Raw genomic sequence first — 19,543 nt, forward strand, 5'->3', positions numbered from 1 at the left:
ACAACTTTTTATTTTTTGAAAAAATTGACAGATTGTTTTGCTAGATAAGACCCTTCTTCCTCGGCTGGGATCGTTTAGAGCCTGTTAAGGCTGTACTTAAACTGCATTTTGGAAGTTCAAAATCAGGGGCACAATTTAAGTCCATTATATGGAGAAAAATCCTGAAATGCTTTCCTCAAAAAACACAATTTCTTTACGACTAAAGACAGAAAGACATGAACATCTTGGATGACAAGGGGATGAGTAAATTATTTGTAAATTGTTGTTCTGGAAGTGAAGTTGTCCTTTAATTTCGTTTATCTTTAAATGAATGAAAATTAAACAAATTTGATTTACTATTAGAATTAGAAGATTTGAAGAAATATATGATTATTCCTTAAAACATAAGGTTTTAATAATATTAGTAGTAGTAGCAGTAGTAGTATTACACACATTCTGTTGAACAATAGTAATGTATTTCTGCCACAAACCAAACTTTTATTTTGATGGTTTGCCGTGAATACCTTTAAATTTCTGTGTGTATATGATATAACGATCGTTTTACTCAAACGAAACTGTAAAATGCTCACGAAGTGACTCTCAGAGCAGTTGTGGAGATGTTGTTCATATATTTATGTCCTCATTTAGTGAGACAGCAGACGCTAATATCACATAATAAGTATATATAATTATAATCATCATAATAAGTGTCACAGGTGCTTCAGTACAAGTAGTAAACAAAACCGCGCATCTGCGCCATTCATTAACACAGAGACGCGCAGAATTCATATTTAAGTCATTTTGTGGCTTAATATTTACAAATGTTTGTCCATATTGCGATTTAATTTAAGTGTAATGACCTATATTTGATATTAATTCATCCAAACATCGTCAAATTCCGTGACATTCCTCGTTAAACTGTAAATTCTGTTTGTATGACTGGATTCCACGGTTCCGTCCGTGTTTTCCGCATCACGGAATGGGTTTGGAACAACATGAGGGTGAGTAATTAATGACAGAATTTTCATTTTTGGGTGAACTATCCCTTTAAATATGTCTCTATAGTGTTTGCTGTGCGAGATGTCGTGAACACACATCAGTTTTCAGATCAGTGACTTTTGACCTCTTTCATTCTGTTGGACAGGTTTATAGAAATGCTGGTATTTGTCTTACAGACCTTATCTTCTCTTAACAAACACTCAGCTGTATTGAGTCTGACACTAAACAGCAGTTGAGTAAACAATGCTTGAAGGTTCGGATTTTTCCCCCTCTCGCACTCAGACTCATTCTGTTTAGACTTCCGTTCAGGAAGCGGCTAGAAAATGGTTGAGGACTATTTTCCAGCTGCTTGGAACCGATGTGTTTGAAGATAGATGCGTGTATGTGTGGGCCTACACATTTGTGTTTGTGTGTGTAAAGTGTGTAGTTTTAGCAGAGGACATGCAAATAAATAGAGTGTCTCTTAAGGTCAAGGAGAAAGGAGGTATTAAGTCTCAGTACTTGGCAGCTACTCCATCTGGGTTGGTCTCCAAGCCCCATCTAAATGCCTAGGTGTCAGAAGAATGGATGGGGTTTTATTCTTATCTCTGGTGTGTCATGTGTGCTTGCTGAGGATTTTGATAAGCGCTGGTTACTCAAATCTTTTGAATCAGTGCACTGGAGAGATTTGTTCGGATTTCTTCTGCGACTGTTTCTGAGTTACACAATTATGCCAATAGATGGCGTAAGTCTTTTTTGTGTGACTGAATCATTTACTTAAATGATATAAAGCAGTATGTGTTTTAAATTTGTGTGTCTGCAACAGCAGATACACTACCAGTCATACGTTTTTTTTTAACAGTAAGATTTTTAATGTTTTTTGTTTAAAGAACGTCTCTTCTGCTCACCAAGCCGGCATTTATTTTATCCAAAATACAGCAAAAGCAGTAATATTGTGAAATATTTTTACTATTTAAAATAACTGCTTGATATTTGAATATATTTTCAAATGTAACTTATTCCTGTGATCAAAGCTAAATTTTCAGCATCATTACTCCAGTCTTCAGTGTCACATGATTGGTCAGAAATCATTCTAATATGCTGATTTGCTGTTCGAGAAACATTTTATGTTATACATAATTATAGAAATTAATAATTTTATTTAGCAAGGATGCTTTAAATTGATTCAAAGTGATGATAAAGACATTTTATAATGTTACAAAATATTTCTATTTCAGATAAATGCTGTTCTTCTGAACTTAAAAAAAATTCTACTCACTTGTTTTCAACATAATCATAATAATCATAATAATAAATGTTTTTGAGCATCAAATCAGAATATTAGAATGATTTTTGAAGGATTATGTGACTGAAGAAATGATGCTAAAAAAGCTTTGAAATCACAGGAATAAATTGTGTTTTAAAATATATTCAAATAGAAACCAGTTATTTTAAATAGAAAACATTTCAGAATTGTGTTTTTGCTGTACTCCTTTAAAATATCATTAAAAATCTTATCTATTTTTATCTTATCTTTTTTTTAAGATGTCTCTTGTGTTGACCAAGGCTGCATTTATTTGATTAAAAATACAGTAAAATGGTAAAATTGTGAAATAATATTAGAATTTTAAATAAAAACAAATTGTATTTTAAAATGTTTTAAAAAGTAATTTATTCATGTGATGACAAAGCTGAATGTTTTGTCAGTTGATCCTTTAAAAGTCATTTTAATATGCTGGTTTAATATGGTAATTTCTTATTATCATTAATCTTTTAAACAGTTGTGGTGCTTCATATTTTTGTGGAAACTGTGATCATTTTTAGGATTATTTGATAAACAGATTCATTAATATAATGCATCTTTAATTTAATGCATCGTTGCATTAAAATTTTTATTTCTTTCAAAAAAAGATGAGGTTCTGTAGTCTGTGTTTGAAGGCAAGAAAATGACTAAACCCGCACATAAAAATACATATAAGCCCATTCACAGAAGTGAACAGGAATGAATCAGATGATCATGTCCAAAAAAAAAAACCCTATAATCTGATGAAGACCCAGGACATTTATTAGGGATAATGTAGTCTATTTTAAATTGAATGTTGTTTTTTAAATGGGATGCTTAAATCAGAACTGACACTAAATACATTTGCAAGACTTAGTAGAGAAAGTAATCTGTAGTTTCCAGTTTCTACATCTGTCTGCACTGCTCTCGATTTTCGGTCTGGTTTTGGCTGTCCGATATTTGCCACGCATGTAACCACAGCAGCTGCAGTCTAGCCTTAAAATACGCATGGTTAGGAATGTGTATGAGGTTAGCCAACAACTGCCCCTCAGATATGCACTGTCAGGACAGAACTTAAATGTAGCTGCGTGTGTGTGTGTTTGAGAGGCACACCTGTGGATGTATGTATAAACTTGCTTTGAGTCTACAAGTATATGACGGTGTCAAGATATTTACAGAGGCTTCTTTGAACAGTGGTGAAGATGTTTGGGCACAGATTCCCTCAGGGCTAAATCTGACCGGGTCGTATTTATCTGTTCAAGTTCATCCCTCTGTTTAGCTCAGATCCATTTAAGCTGTTGTTGTTGGGGGTATTCTACTGTTTTAAGCAGATCTATATGAGGAAAGCGCAAGATGTCTTCTCTTCTATTGTCCTTTCAGAGCGTGATTAATAGGCCGGCGGGGCTTTGTGACCTTATTTATGGTGCTTTTCGCTCTCGTTATTAAATTGTTTAAAGGGCTAGTGGTGAAGATAATCTCTTTGATGTGGATCACATCGAATACCATGCGGTATTGTGCTGGTTGTTTTTTTGACTGGTGAGGTTATGCTGGTAATAGTTCTCCTGTAAGTTTTGACTTGTTCACAGCACTGCGGCTATATCTGTGAAAGCGTTTCTCCCTTTGGCTGTTTTGACTGATGCTTTAATCTCGTGGTGTGTGGGGGAGACGTGACTGCCGGTGGGTTAAAATGGGATTGATCTGTGTTTGTGTTTCTCACTGCGTCTTGTTTGCAAGTTTGTGTATTCAGAATCTCAGTGAAAATGCACTGTAAAAAATAGTTGTAAAATCAAAATGACTTTTACAACCAAGGCTCAACTGTGGATTTCAGTGTTTGTTCAAATATTTTTTGAGATGTTAGATGCACATATATAAACACACACATTTTTCACAGAAATATTAAGCAACACAACTGTTTTTATATTGATGACAATAAATGCCCCTTTATGCCTCGTTACATTAAAATACCTCAAAATGTGTATGTGAAGTTTCAGCTCAAAATACCCCACAGATCATTTATTATATAATTTTAAAAATGCCTATTTTGAGTGGAAGCAAAAACACGCTGTTTTCGTGCATGGCTCTTTAAATGCAAATGAGCTGCTGCTCCCCGCCCCCTTTTCCATAATATGGCTGTGCCTTTACAGCTAGTACGTCAGGTACTGTGCCAAAAACATTTGTTTGGCTTTGATTATTGTGTCCATCACACTGAAATAATACGTTTTAAAGCCATATTAGTTAAAACGTCTGATATGCGGTTTTCTAAATGCACACATCCGAAGCACGTGCACAGAACGTGGCTCACAGGACATGTGAGTACTAAACTAAACCTCTTTTTCATGTCTTATTGCACTTAAAATTTCAAATTCACAAATTTATGTTAAAAACACACGTTACAAAAACAGTCGGGTATGTAGGGCCCTATGAAATCCATTTAATTTTTTTAATTTTTCTGGATTCCCTTTTTTTCTGTTTTAATTTTTCTCAACTAAAATAAATAAAATTTTATTAATTACAGAGCATGTCTAATTAATTAAAATCATTAAACTTGTACAATTTCACATCAATTTAATAAAGGTTTAACAAAAATGACATGTTTAGGACCCTATGAAATGTTTTAATTTTTCCTCACCATGTTTTATTGTTATCAAATTCTGTGTTTTAGCATGTATAATTATTTGAAAGCACACTTAATTTATTCAAATTTATTTTTAAAATAGCCTTATGAAAGTTTATTTATTTTTATCCCCAGAATTCTGTGTTTTGTATTTAAAATGTTCTGGTTATCAAATGAAGGCATAAAAAATAATTTTATTTTTCTTTTAATTGAAAATTAAGCTTTTTTTTGGCAAACAAAGGTGGAATTTACTATTAAAATTAAAATATGGAAGAAATGTTGTGTGATTATACCCTAAAAAATAATGTTTGTTTCATTCTGGTAGTAGTAGTAGTAATAGTAGTAATATATTTCTGGTACAATGTCTTCAAGTTAAACCGGACTTTTATTTTGACGGGTTGCCATGTCTACCTTTACATTTCTGTGTGTATGTAGGTGCGTTCACGCCATGTCCGAGTTCCCGTAATTATGAGATTCCAACATGCAAAAAGTGTTCACGTCCTCATAGAACTCGTAATTACAACTTGTGAACTGGGAATCTTCTGAGAGCTACGACTTGTACCACATGACCACTGTACCACCTGACTAACATAGGCTCTGTTTAGGCGTTGATAGTGTTGCCATAGAAAAGCATAATTCCAAATCTGAGGACGTGAACAGCTCCGAGTAGAGCGTCACATGTTGTCGTCTCGAAATTACGGTAATTACAGTATGGCATGAACGCAGCATATGATATGATGCTAGTTTTCCTAAAGTGGAACGGTCAAATGCTGAAATCATTGCGAGCATCACGCGGGCTTCAGTATGTGTAGTAAACAAAACCGCTCGTCTGCTCCATTCGTTAAAACGGAGATTCGCAGAACATGCAGGATTCACATTTAAATGGTATTTTTGCGGCGTAATATTTACAGATACTAGTTCATATTGCGGTTGGATTTAAGTGTAATGACCTACTTTTGGTTAATTCATTTAAACTTTGACAAATTCAATTTTTATGACTGGACTCCGTGTTTTCCGCATTGCGGAAATCATAGGGCCCTAGGTATGTGTGTGAAGGTAAACAGCTGGGAAAGAAATTGCATGTTTATATTAGATCTGTGTGGCAGCAGCATAATATACAGTAAATAAATCAACAAATCATTGCAGTCTTGTTTCCTCTGAGGCAGGGACTGTTCTGTGCTTGTTTGTGCAGCCAACGACAGAACAGTTAGCATGCTTTCCTCAAACTTTTGCCATGGCATTAGAACTGGTACACCATACATGCGGATTAAGGGGCGGTAATATTATAAGATCCTTATTCTACTTCACGAGGGAAATCTGAGCGGTTCGAGAGAAAGGCTTACCAAAAAGTTAGTGGGTTGTCCTTTTTTTAACGTTTTCTGAGTAGGTAGATGCACCGAGGATCCATTTATAGCACTTAAAAATGGAAAAAGTGAGATTTCCGTGATATGCCCCCTTTAATGTTTTGACGTTTGTCCATTAAGGATTTTTCATAACTGAGTCAGTCCTGCACTGGGATACAGCAAATACCTGATTAAGCTAATTGTAAGCGGCATGATAGGTTAATTGGTGTGTGTGTGTGTGTGTGTGTGTGTGTGTGTGTGTGTGTGTGTGAAGTGAACATGTTTTGCTGGAGGTCTGGAGGAATATTGTGAGATCCTGTGGGTCTCAGCAAATGAGTTGGCAAACACTGCTAAGGCTGATAAGGGAAAGACCAAGCTTTGGCATCCCAGGAAGGATTAGTGGAAACTGGCTAGTGCCGCACAGCAAGCACCCCCTGTCTGAGACAAACTTAAATTAGAAATGGGGGGATAGTCTTTGTGTACATGCAGGGACCAAATTAACATTATGACGCCTAACAATGATGGATTAATAGAGATAATCAGCATTCTCTGATGCACAACTTTATTGTAAACATTATGGATGAAAATATTTGTTTAGACTTATTTTTAAATATATGCACAAATATAGCTGGAGAGACTTGATGCACTACAGAGAATGATCCATGATCGAGAAGAATGATCCATTTTATGCATTTTGACACCCTTAGAAAACACCTTTTAAAGGGATAATTCACTCAAAAATGAGAATTTGCTGAAAAGGCCATCCAAGATGTTGATGAGTTTGTTTCCTCATTGAAACAGATTTGGAGAAATGCAGCATTGCATCACTTGCTGACCAATAGATCCTCTGCAGTGATTGGGTGCCGTCAGAAGGAGAGTTCAAACAGCTGATAAAAACATCACAATAATCCACAAGTAATCCACACAACTCTAATCTATCAATAATGGCTTGTGAAGGGAAAAATATTAAGGCACCAAAGTGCATGCGAAAAAGCTTGCAACAGCGCCCCGGCAGATATAATAGGTATGAATGTTTCAGGGAGAAACAGCAAAGACACTGCATTAACGTTTTAATAATTTATTGATGAACTAGTGCTTCCTTTGCTTTCGGTTTAAGAGATGAAGTCAGCAACACTGACTTGTTATCTCTGCAGTAGTGATGCACCTGTATGCATGGTTTACATAATCTGAGAATATTTATTTTCTATTTAAGTCGGTTCACTTAAAAGTAGACATTTCACTCTCTATAGATGTATTTGTAATGTAAGGCAAGTATACACAGTTTGCGCTCAAGTTCACAGAGACCGAGACGGCAGAAAGTGGATCCTGTTTGCTTTCATTGTTTTACAAAAGCGCAACGTTTCGTTGTTGTTCTGACTGCACCCAAATAAACGTAGAGTCTTTACATATTCAAAAGATGTATCGCTCTTATCTGTATGACCAAAAATGATGGAGTATTTTAAGAGCAAGTGACTGCACTGGCACCTCCATCTGTCATGCAGTATAAGCGCGCTACTATTCAGCTTCCCCACTCCGCACATATACTTCAATAGTGCACATTTTTCTAGATTAACATTAGATATCTGCCTTGTAAAGTTGCTACTACCTGCATATTTCAGATAAAAAGTCATATTTGAGGTAGATGAAGGATAGGCGAGTATTTGGATGTCTTATATTACCTCATAGACCAGCCGTTAACCATCTGTCCATCACGGAGTGCTTGACTTTGCCACTTCCTGTGGAATTTATTTTCTGCAACTAATAAAATTTTGGTTGACCACGCCTCTTCTCGGCGACTAACGGTCAGTCGACTATTAGGGGACAGCCCTAGAAATGAGAATTTGAAGAATTTGCTGAAGAGGCAATCCAAGATCTAGTGTCTTCATCAAAACAAATCTGGAGAATTTAGCATTACATCATTTTCTCATCAAAGGATCCTCTGCAGTGGATGGGTGCCGTCAGAGTCCAAACATCTGATTAAAAACATCACAATTAATCCACAAGTAATCCACAAGACTCCATTCCATCAATTAATAGCTTGCGAAGTGAAAAATTCTGTGTTTTTAAGAAACAAATTCAAGGTTTTTTAACTTTGAACCATCACTTCTGGCCAATACAAGTTCATAATCCATAATTACTCTTCCAACAGTGAAAAAGTCCATCACTTCTTGTCCTTTCACATCAAAATCCACCAACATATTAGATTAGAAATGTTTTAGATTGCTTCTGCTTGTAAACAGTGCTTGATTTGTTCATATTGTTCACTTGATTGAGATGAGACAACTTTTCCACTGAAGAAAGCATTAGGACATATTTTAACTAGAAACAATGCTTTGAAGTCTTTTGGAAATGTGTTGATACTTGTGATGCTTTTATTATCTGTTTTGACTCTCATTCTGCTGGCACCCGCTCACTGCAGAGGATCCATTGCTGAGCAAGTCGTATACTTTATTTTAAGCAAATTCTCATTTTTGGGTGAACGGTTCCTTTAAGCCATTTAACTTGCAAATCCTAAAAAAAAAAAAAAAAAAAAAAATCACCATTAAAATTGCACTTTTACTTCCATTTGAAGCTTGGCAAGTGTTAATTTTGGACCCAGTGTGTGTACTCTACGCAAACGCACACACTACCTTGCTCTCAGGAGTGGTCGTTTACTTTCATAAGATTCTAATGAGGGAAATGTAGGGCAAACATTTTCCTTTTAGGGCGGTTGTACAGGAAGTGCTCCTAATGAATAACGCGTTTCATTTCTCTGTTGTCAGAAGCTCCAGGGTGGATCTGTTCACCACACAACGTTAGCGCCTTAACATTCCCTCAGTAAGCATCTGTCTGACTGATTAATGATGTCCTGCGTTCAAGCCCATCACCATCTTCCTCTTTTTCTGCACTCCTCTGCTCCATTATAAATCATGTAGACCTCACACATGTTGATTAATGAAGCATTGTTTATTGTTGATACAGGACTCCTATGGTTCACTAATTGGTACGTAGTGCTTTAAAAAAACTAGAGCAGTGAAGTGAAGGGGGGAAAAAGTAGGTGTGAATTCAGCTGTTAAGACTACCTTATCTCTGCAGGCGTAAGATGGCAGCCATGCAGTAAATGTGAGGACAAAAACATGCACAACGAACATATACTAAGCATTGATGTTGCATTTTCAGCATTGAAACACTCTGGCGGAGGTGATAGGTGGAACTTCAAAAGCTTTTGCCTCTATTCTGGCACTTAGATATGTTATTTGTCTAGTCAGATGGAATCTACATCGCTGAAATACATCCATCATCTCAGAGAGATGTGCGTCATGGAGGTGTGTTTGCTGCATATCAATGATGCCACACGCCTGTACCGTGGGGGGGGGAGGAAAAAAAAACAGTTTGATGGCTTGCTGTCAGGTCCCAGCAGAAAATATGATTATTAGTGGCAGTTGTTAAGATGTCTTTAACAATTATTACTGATCAATCTTAAGATTAAAGAACAAACCAGTAATCCTAAGCATCGAACTTTGTAAACCATTTACAACACGATTTGTTTTCTTTGATTCATTCTTTTTAAATAAAAATTTAATTTATTGTCATTTAAAAATGTAATTGGTCCATTTATTAAATGACCAGTTTTGTTGTGTGTGATGAATATCTCTCTTCGTTTTATTTTATTTTATTTTTTATTTATTTTATTTTACAACCATATGTATGAACATATTTATTTATAAGTATGAACATTATTTTTTTTAATTGAGAAATTAAGTTTATTATATTTTTATTTTATTTTATTTTATTTTACAACCATAGGTATGAACATGGCTCATAGTAATTGTCTTCTCAAGCACCACTAATAAATAGCTTCTCTGCTTTGTTTATTTAAATTATTAAATGATTATTAAATTATTAAAAATTATTTGTTGGGGTTGTAATGTCTACCGCTCTCTTTTGTTCCCTGCAGAGTTTTTATTTTATTTCACAACTGTAAGTATGAACATATTTTGTATAAGTATAAAACATTTTTATTTTATTTTATTTTAATGAATTAAGAAATTAAGGTTTTTTGTTTGTTTGTTTTTTTTCATTTTACAACCATAAGTATGAACATGGTTCATAGTAATTGTCTTCTCAAGCATTACTAATAAATACTTTATCTGCTTTATTTTTTTTTAATTATTAAATGATTTTATATTTTTTTTATTTAATTTTTTTGAGAGATTTGTTGGGGCTGTGATTTTCTTCTCTGTACAGTTTATTTTATTTTATTGAGAAATGAAGTTCATTTTATTTTATTTGTTTTATATTTTACAACCATAAGTATGAATTTGGTTCATAGTATTTGTCTTCTCAAGCACCGCTAATAAATACTTTCTCTGCTTTATTTTTTATTTTTTAAATTTTTCAATTATTATTATTATTATTATTATTATTATTATTATTATTATTTTAAAGAGATTTGTTGGGGCTCTGATTTTCTTCTCTGTACAGTTTTTTATTTTTTTTTATTTTACAACCATAAGTATGGTAGCTTCCAATAAATAGCTTCTCTGCTTGATATATTTATGTATTCATATTTATTTTGTTTATATTGTAATTATTGCTCCATCTATTAAATGACTAGATTTGTTGGGGTTGTGATGTCGGTCTCTCTCTTTCTTTTTCTGCATGTTTTCTAGCATGTTTGAATGTATTTTTCTGTTCATCTCACAATTAGAGTGTTATGAATTAACTAGCACTGTTTTAAAAGCTTTGTGCTCCCTAAAGCTGTTGTTGACAGGGTTGTTCATATTATGTATATTGATCTCGTTGGCATATTATAATCCTCACGGATAGATGGTTCCTTACAGCGACTGCCTCTGGCACAGATATGCTAATGTTTGTAGCAGCTAGGCGTTAGACACACTGCAGGGAATGGCCTAAATTAAACCTAATATACACCCCTTCAGCACAGCCCTTGGGTTGTTAAAATGCCTGTGTAATTTACACTAAAATAAGGGGATTGTGTATGCTAGAGAGTGCTGTTTGTAAATGCATGAATTAGGATACAGCCTTCTTACACAAGATTTGCTGGTTTAATCTTTCATAGAAGCAGCCAGTTAAATAGAGAACAGTAGATCTCCATCGCAGCCCTGATAGAAGAAATAAAGCATAGATTGTTGCATAAAGGTAATTAAAGCACTTTTAGTCATGTTGTTTAAATGCATACTTTAACTTTTAGACCCTTGCAAAGTGATGAATTTGTTGACGTCATCTAGGTTCATGTCCAGTGAGAGACTCTGTATAAATATATATATATGAGAATTATGTGCTTTCAACATAGTGTGCAACACTTTGTAGTGGGCTTTAATATGATAATCCCCTTTTCCACAAAGCCTGTTGTGTAGAAATGTTTTACTAAATCTGAAAGTGTTTCGCAAAAGAGTTTACTTTTACACATTTGGCATTCGCTTTATCCATAGCAACTTGCATTGAAGTTATACATTTTATCAAGTTGTATGAGTTTAAGTCGGTATAGCTTTAAATGGAATCACTAATGGCCATAGTTTTATCTGCATTTTGAAGTATCGCATCAGAAACAAGTAATGGTGTTTCCATTACTCGTTTCTGATGCAATACTTCAAGATGATACTTCATGCTTAATGCGCAATGCTCGTTTCATGTGACTTTACACAATAGGATAACTTGACTAACCAGTGGACCGATCTCAGTGCACAGCATCTGAAATGGTATAGTCATTCTGAAATGCTTGAACAAAGTCTGTCATTTGAAGTATTTCTGTACAATTGCCTCCCAGAACTGCAATTGCATCCACCTTCGAAAGCAATGACTGCATTTATTGTGTTTCATAAGTAAATTATGATGAATATTATTGTATCCAGTGGCTACTTTTCTTAGTAATATTCAGTACCAATTTATCAGTGAGCAACCATTTTGGTCTCTTTGACTCGATGGATGAAAACGTCGTTCTATTCGCAAATGCTTTATGCAATATTACAATTTAGTGCATTAGTAAAATTCACAACTTCAGATGGAAACATGCCTACTTTCTATGGAAGCCTGCTTTCGCCACTAAATAAAACATTTAAATAAGAAAGGTTATTGTGTCTTTTTATCTCAGTTCTTTTTTTTTTTTTTTTTCTTCTGAGGATTGTGTGATATGAACTCACAATTCTGTCTTTTTTCTTACAGTTGTGAGTTTATATCTAAATTCTTTTTTTTCTCAAACTTGTGAGATATAAACTCGCAACTGCAAATTATAAAGTCCAATTTTGTGAGTTTATATCTAACAATTCTTACTTAATAGCTCGCAGTTGTGTGTTATAGTCGGAATTGTGAGATATAAACTCAAATGCAAGAAAAAAGTCACAATTGTGAGTTTATATTAGAATTTTGACTTACAATTCTGACTTTATGACTTGCAATTACGAGTTTATATCACACAATTCTGAGAAAATGATTTGTGAATTTATCTCGCAATTCTGAATTTATTACTTGCAATTGCGAATTTGTATCACCCAATTCTAAAGAAAAAGTCAGAATTGTGAGATGTAAACTCGCAAATACAAAAAAAAAAAAGAATTGTGAGGAGTTATTTCATAATTCTAACTGTTTCTCAAAATTGCGACTTTATTTTTAGAATTGTAAGTTTATGTCTCAATTTTGACTTTATAACTCGCAATTACGAGTTTATATCACGCAATTCTGAGAAAAAAATCAGAATTGCGCATTTTTATCATGCAGTTGGGAGAAAAAAAGTCAGAATTGTGAGATTAAAGTTGCAATTACCTTTTTTATTTTTTATTCAGTGGCAGAAACAGGCTTCCATAGCTTTCACTGTCAGGAACTTTTTCGTTTTTAGCAGAAGGATAGCATTTAATGAATTTATATTTTAAAAAGTAACACATCATTGCATACATTTTTGGTTTTAATGTATTGTGTGGTAGCCGTTTTATAAACAAAGTAAGATATTCAAGGCGTGCTGTATTGTGAGTAAGTCACAGCTGAAGGGGTTGCAGGCACTCCGCTTAGCTTTGTGCCTAACAACACCTTTCAGCCGTGACTTGTTCACAATACAGCACGGCCACTCGTACTTCATTGCTTACATAACACACCTTGGAATGTCACGACTGACAAACCACAAACGAGTATTCCAGAAATCCATGCAATCGTTTGTTATAAAAGAGGTGCTTTGGTTGTTGAGGTGATGGTGATTCAAAGAATATAATCTTTGTAACCTTGAAAATGTTGAATGAAATTGTTTAGAATTGTCACTGGAATTTAACTTTCAAATAACTTTTCTGTTTTAATACATTTTAAAATGCCATTAATGCATTTGATGGCAAAGCTGAATTTTTAGCATCATTGCTCCAGTCTTCAGTGTCACATGATCCTTCAGAAATCCAATCACGTATGCCGCTCAAGAAACATTTCTTGTTCTCAGTGTTAAAATTTGTGTTTGTGTGGCCAAGCGTTTAGCCTGTTCTTGGTTTTGATGTGCAAACGAAGAAATAATGTAACCACCCTAACCTAATAAAAATCTGTGCATTGTCATTCAGATGAAGGGCACTTTAAACCCCGCTGCACTTTATGAGTGCAGCCCGCTGTCTGTCTCACATAGAGCAAGACGCTTACAGATCAAGGGTTATTGCATTTCACAGGCAGTGTATTTATTCCATAATTTCCCTGAAGTTTTTGTTTACCCCCAAGGAGATGTTCAGGCGGCCGATAAAACTGGCATTTATTTCTTCGCCCACAGCGCGGATTGATTCTGAGGTCGTCTGTTTGTGATTGGATTATACATGAAGGAGTAGTTATTCCATCAGTTTTGCTCTGTTGTGTCTGTGGGGGGTGAATTTGGCCTCTTTATCATTCGCACCTTCCACTACTTTGTATTCTCAAGACTGCCATTGTTAGGCCTCTGATTAAAATGAAGAAAACAACAAACTGAATGGAGTGAGTGTATCGAATCTCATCAGTGAGATAAAGGTGACAGACTTCACCTATTCTAAGAGTCTGGCATTCCTCCAGTGCAGACGGTGTATGACTTAGTGCGTTTCCCTCAGGGTTCGAGAGAATAGTAGCGTGATCTACTGTCTGCCGAGAGAGAATAGACATAGCAGGAAACGGTTTTAGAGAGTTATGGATCATTCTAGCTTTAAAATCTGATTGGATGAGGTGTGTTCGAAGCTGCTGTGGAATAGCCAATATAACAGTTGCTTGGCAACTATAAATGTCGGCAGTTAGGCTAATGGACAATATCACTTTAAAACAGTATTTCCATTATTGTAATTGTTGCTGCGATTAAATGTACTTATTTGTTGAACTGTGCTGTCTGTATCAAATAAATCTGGTAAAAACACAATGACCGCTTTTGAATGGTTGCATGGTGATTATACCATGAATGCATTATAGACATGTAGAAACCACAATGCAGTTGAAACAAAAGTTTACATACACCTTGCAGAATTTGCAAAATGTTAATTATTTTACCAAAATAATAGGGATCATACAAAATTCATGTTTTTTTTTTTTTTTTTTTTTTTTTTTATTATTTAGTACTAATCTGAATACCCTGGTGAAAAAAAACAGTATATGCTGGTTAGGTATGTTTTGATGCTGGTTTATGCTGGTCCTTATCCCTACCTGGTCCATATCCCTACCGGCATATGCTGTTTTTTTCACCAGGGTAAGATTATATAGTCCACAAGAGAAAATAATAGTTGACTTTATAAAAAATGACACTGTTCAAAAGTTTACATACACTTGATTCTTAATACCATGTTATTACCTGAATGATCCACAGCTGTTTTTTTTTCTTTGTTTAGTGATAGTTGTTTACGACCCTGGTAAAAAAAACCAGCATATGCTGGTAGGTATGTTTTGATGCTGGAATGCTGGTTAGGTAGGTTTTGATGCTGGTTTAAGATGGTCCTTTGCTGGTTTATGCTGGTCCTTTGCTGGTTCATGCTGGTCCTTGACCAGCAACATGACCAGCATCAAAACCTACCTAACCAGCATATGCTGTTTTTTTCACCAGGGGAGTCCATTGTTTGTATGAACAGTTAAACTGCCTGCTGTTCTTCAAAAAAATCCATCAGGTCACACAATTTCTTTGGTTTTTCAGCATTTTTGTGTATTTGAACCCTTTTCAACAATGACTATGATTTTGAGATCCATCTTTTCACAATAAGAACAACTGAGGGACTCATATGCAACTATTACAGAAGGTTCAAACACTCAGTGATGCTCCAGAAGGAAAAATGCATTAAGAGCCGGGGGTGAAAACTTTTGAATAGAATAAAGATGTGTACATTTTTCTTATTTTGCCTAAATATCATATTGTTTTAATTTAGTACTGCCCTTGAGAAGCTACAGAAAATACTTACATGTTTCCCAGAAGACAAAATAAGTTACATTTACCCTGATCTTCAAATTCCAAAAGTTTTCATCCCCTTAATGCATTGTTGCCTCGTGAAGCATCAGTGAACCTTCTTTAATAGTTGCATATGAGTCCCTCAGTTGTCTGCAGTGTAAACAGATGGATCTCAATTCATAGTCATTGTTGAAAAAGGTTCAAATACACAAAAAAGCAGAAAAAACTAAGAATTTGTGGGCCCTGAAGAATTTTTCTATAATAATAAGCATTTTGCAGATTCTGCAAGGTGTATGTAAACTTCTGGTTTGAACTGTAAATGTGCCTGGTCACTTTTCATGTCAATCAAATGGTGTCTCCCTGTCTGGGTGGGTGGTTCTTGGCCAGAAAAAGTCCTGTACTGCAAGACTACTAGAAATCTAATAGACTCCAATAGGAGTCCAAGTTTAGAAGTGCTTAGATATATATATGCTTGGCTCTGCCTAATAGCCTATCTTAAATAAGACCTGAGCAGAGCCCAGTTAGAGAGTGTATTATGAGAGAAGCTATGATAGGACAACTAGTTGTGGATCACATGACATCTTGGAAAATGTCCCATTTTGTGTTGGGCACCGATAATTGCTTTCCAACATAAACAGTTTACCCATTAAACACTGCACGCAACACTTTTGAGTTAGCAGGCAATCAGTATAGACTTGTTTAATTGCCTATAGTGATATCTCTGTTTCAAATATGATGAATTTATTTAAAGAGAGAGTTCAGCCAAACATGAAAATTCTGTCATTAATTACTCACCCTCATGTCGTTCCAAATCTATAAGAAATTATTTAATGAAATCCAAGATTTTGACTTTGCATAGACAGCAACGCAACTGACACGTTCAAGGCCGAGAACAGTAGTAAGGTCATTGTTAAAATAGCCCATGTGACATCAGTGGTGTGTGCAATAGAAAAATCAGAAAGCTCTTAGATTTCATTATCTTTGTGCTCTGAAAATGAACAAGTCTTGCACACAGGCTGAAAAATCATCAGAGACTGTCTTATTAACTGTAGCATTCTAGATGCTAATGCTTCTTGTGTTTCTCTCCTATCCTCTCAGGTGTCCGTGGTTAACCAAGGCCATCTCTCCTGTTGTGCCTCTATACAATGGCATCGTCTTCCTCTTTGTGCTGGCCAACTTCAGCATGGCCACCTTCATGGATCCCGGAGTCTTTCCCAGAGGTATGACCTGCTTGTAGTTTAGGTTTCTCAATCCATTCTCCATTTCATATCTATGGAGATACAACAGTATGTCCATGATTAGGATGTGTACAGAACAATGTGAATGTTGAAATTTATCTTTTGTTTCCCAGCGGACGAGGACGAAGACAAAGACGATGATTTCCGAGCTCCGCTTTATAAAAACGTGGAGATAAAGGGAATTCAGGTGCGGATGAAGTGGTGTGCCACATGCCACTTTTATAGACCTCCGCGCTGCTCGCACTGCAGCGTGTGTGACAACTGTGTTGAGGTGAGAAGCGTACAAACACACACCAGCATTCTTGCGTAATATGAAATGCTCACAATGCCAGCGTCACGCACACATACTTTCCTTCTCACTGTAGGAGTTTGACCATCACTGCCCATGGGTGAACAACTGCATTGGCCGGAGGAATTATCGATATTTCTTCTTGTTCCTGCTGTCTTTAAGTGTTCACATGGTGGGCGTGTTTTCCTTTGGCCTGCTGTTCGTCTTACACCACCTTGAAAGGCTGAGTGCGCTTCACACAACTGTGACGTATCCTTCCACAATATGCAGTTTCTGGTTGTAAATAACAAATAGCACCTATGTTGAAAGCTCATTTAGTTGTATTTAATAAATGTGTGGCTGTTTTTTGTGGATTTACACTGCTGTCTTTAAGAGATTCTTTTTTTTAAGAAATTAATACTTTTATTGCGCTAGGATACATTAATGACAGGAAAGACATTTATAATTACATTTAGTCATTTAGCAGACACTTTTACCAAAAGCAATTTACAAATGAGGACAATGGAAGCAATCAACAAAAGAGAAATGATATGCGAATGCTATGACAAGTCTCAGTTAGCCTAACGCAGTAAATTTTGTTAAATATATAATAAATAAAAAAAAGAAAAGAAATAGTTATAATGTTACAATTCTATTTCAAATAAAGCAACAGTAGCATCTAGCTAGAATGAAATCATACATTTTAGTTTAGCCTAAAAAAACTGTTTTTATCATTGTTTGTATATTTCTTTTTTTGTCCCCCTATTTAAACTCGATTTTAGTAATGAAAGAAATCAGATGAAAAAATTAACACATTTTTAAAGAATTTTTAAAGATTTTTTTGTTTTCAGCAGGCGTCACCGTCAACAGCATTTTGTGTAATTTTCATTGTCACATTGTCTTGTTATATTACTTATTGTGTTCATGATTTACTATTATAGTATTTATTCATATTTTATATTATATTTAAAAAAATAAAATAAAATTATATGTTTTTAAAATTAATTTAAATGTATTTTTTTAAATTGTATGTGCTTATGTTTTTTTATTTTTAGTTATTAGTTTTTTGATTTTTAATTTTATTAATTTTGTTAATATTTCTGTGTACCTTTAGTTTTATTTCAGCCTAAAGTTTTAGTAATTTTAGTATTTTAGCTTCAGCTTATTTCAGTTAATTTCCATTGCATCATTTCTAATTTTGTTTCAGTCTAATATTTCATCTGATATTTATGTTTTTTTATTTCAGGTTTGTAATAGTTTTAATAGTAACACTTTACAATAACGTTCATTAGTTAACATTAGTTAACTACATTAGCTAACATGAACTAAGAGTGAACAATACTTGCAGTATTTATTAATCTTAGTTAATGTTAATTTCAGCATTTACCAATGCATTATTAAAATCAAAAGTTTGTGTTTGTTAACATGAACAAACAATGAACAACTGTATTTTTATTAACTAACATTAACAAAGATTAATAAATAGTGTAATAAATGTATCGTTCATTGTTCATTCATGTTGGTTAATTAAATAATGGTAACAAATGACACCTTTTTGTAAAGTGTTACCATTTTAATTAACAATAACACTGTTTGTAGACAGCGTTGCCACGCCATAGTGAGATCTCATTGGTTCGACATCCCTGCATTTACAGTAGCTTAAGATTCTGATTGGTTGCAGCTCCATCAGCTTTTCTCTTTCAGAAAGTATAGAACTAAATCACAACAGGCTCCTTGACTTTCCTGCTGTACAGTCTTGTGGTTATGTGTGTGACTGGCCTGTTCTTCATCCCTGTTGTGGGCCTCACTGGGTTCCACATGGTTCTTGTAGCCAGAGGACGAACCACAAATGAACAGGTGAATCAAATTACCCACCACTAAATGTGTTAATCTGGTTTGTGTAACAACATGCCCACTTGTAAAGGCAGAATCGCGGTCACATGTTGTGCACCCACTCAGAATCACCTTGATGTCTTTCCAACTTGATTGCCTTCTGTTGTTCGTGCACGACATCTGTTACAAAGCCTGGTATTTTCATCGCACATTACGGTCCTGCAGGTCAAGGACAGTTGTTTTCCACTCTCTTCAATTTGCTCAAAGTAGAATTCCTCTCTCTCTCCCTCTCTCTCTCTGTTCTCAGGTGACAGGAAAGTTCCGAGGAGGAGTGAATCCATTCACTCGGGGTTGCTGTGGCAACGTGAAACATGTCTTATGCACTCCGCTTGCTCCTAGGTAAAGAAAAAACTGGCTCCCACATACACACGTATTTGTGTTTAAAATCAGTAAGTGTCGCAAATACGCACACATACCAGAGATGTGTGAAAGTGAGTTGTAACACCAGGCACGGTGTGTTTCCACGACCCCTGACAGCTGGTTTCCAGGCACTTGACAGCTATCTTTCGCTCATTTTGGAACAGACGGCTGGGTGTTTCATTTCACTTTAAATGAATTTACATTAGATTGTGTTACTTTACATTTGCAAAACAAGACAG

General features: G+C 35.1%; 1 protein-coding gene across 1 annotated transcript in view; it reads left to right on the forward strand.

Annotated features, from left to right (window-relative positions):
* zdhhc8b (zinc finger DHHC-type palmitoyltransferase 8b) overlaps positions 1 to 19,543 on the forward strand; it is a 78,799-nt gene that overhangs the window by 48,222 nt on the left and 11,034 nt on the right. Inside the window, exons 2-6 of the mRNA XM_051109129.1 lie at positions 16,644 to 16,765; positions 16,897 to 17,054; positions 17,149 to 17,321; positions 18,806 to 18,908; positions 19,192 to 19,283. Of these exons, the coding sequence (XP_050965086.1) occupies positions 16,644 to 16,765; positions 16,897 to 17,054; positions 17,149 to 17,321; positions 18,806 to 18,908; positions 19,192 to 19,283 (648 nt within the window). The remainder of the gene's footprint in view (positions 1 to 16,643; positions 16,766 to 16,896; positions 17,055 to 17,148; positions 17,322 to 18,805; positions 18,909 to 19,191; positions 19,284 to 19,543) is intronic.

The sequence above is a fragment of the Labeo rohita genome, chromosome 5 (assembly GCF_022985175.1).
Source record: "Labeo rohita strain BAU-BD-2019 chromosome 5, IGBB_LRoh.1.0, whole genome shotgun sequence".
NCBI classification, from domain to species: domain Eukaryota; kingdom Metazoa; phylum Chordata; class Actinopteri; order Cypriniformes; family Cyprinidae; genus Labeo; species Labeo rohita.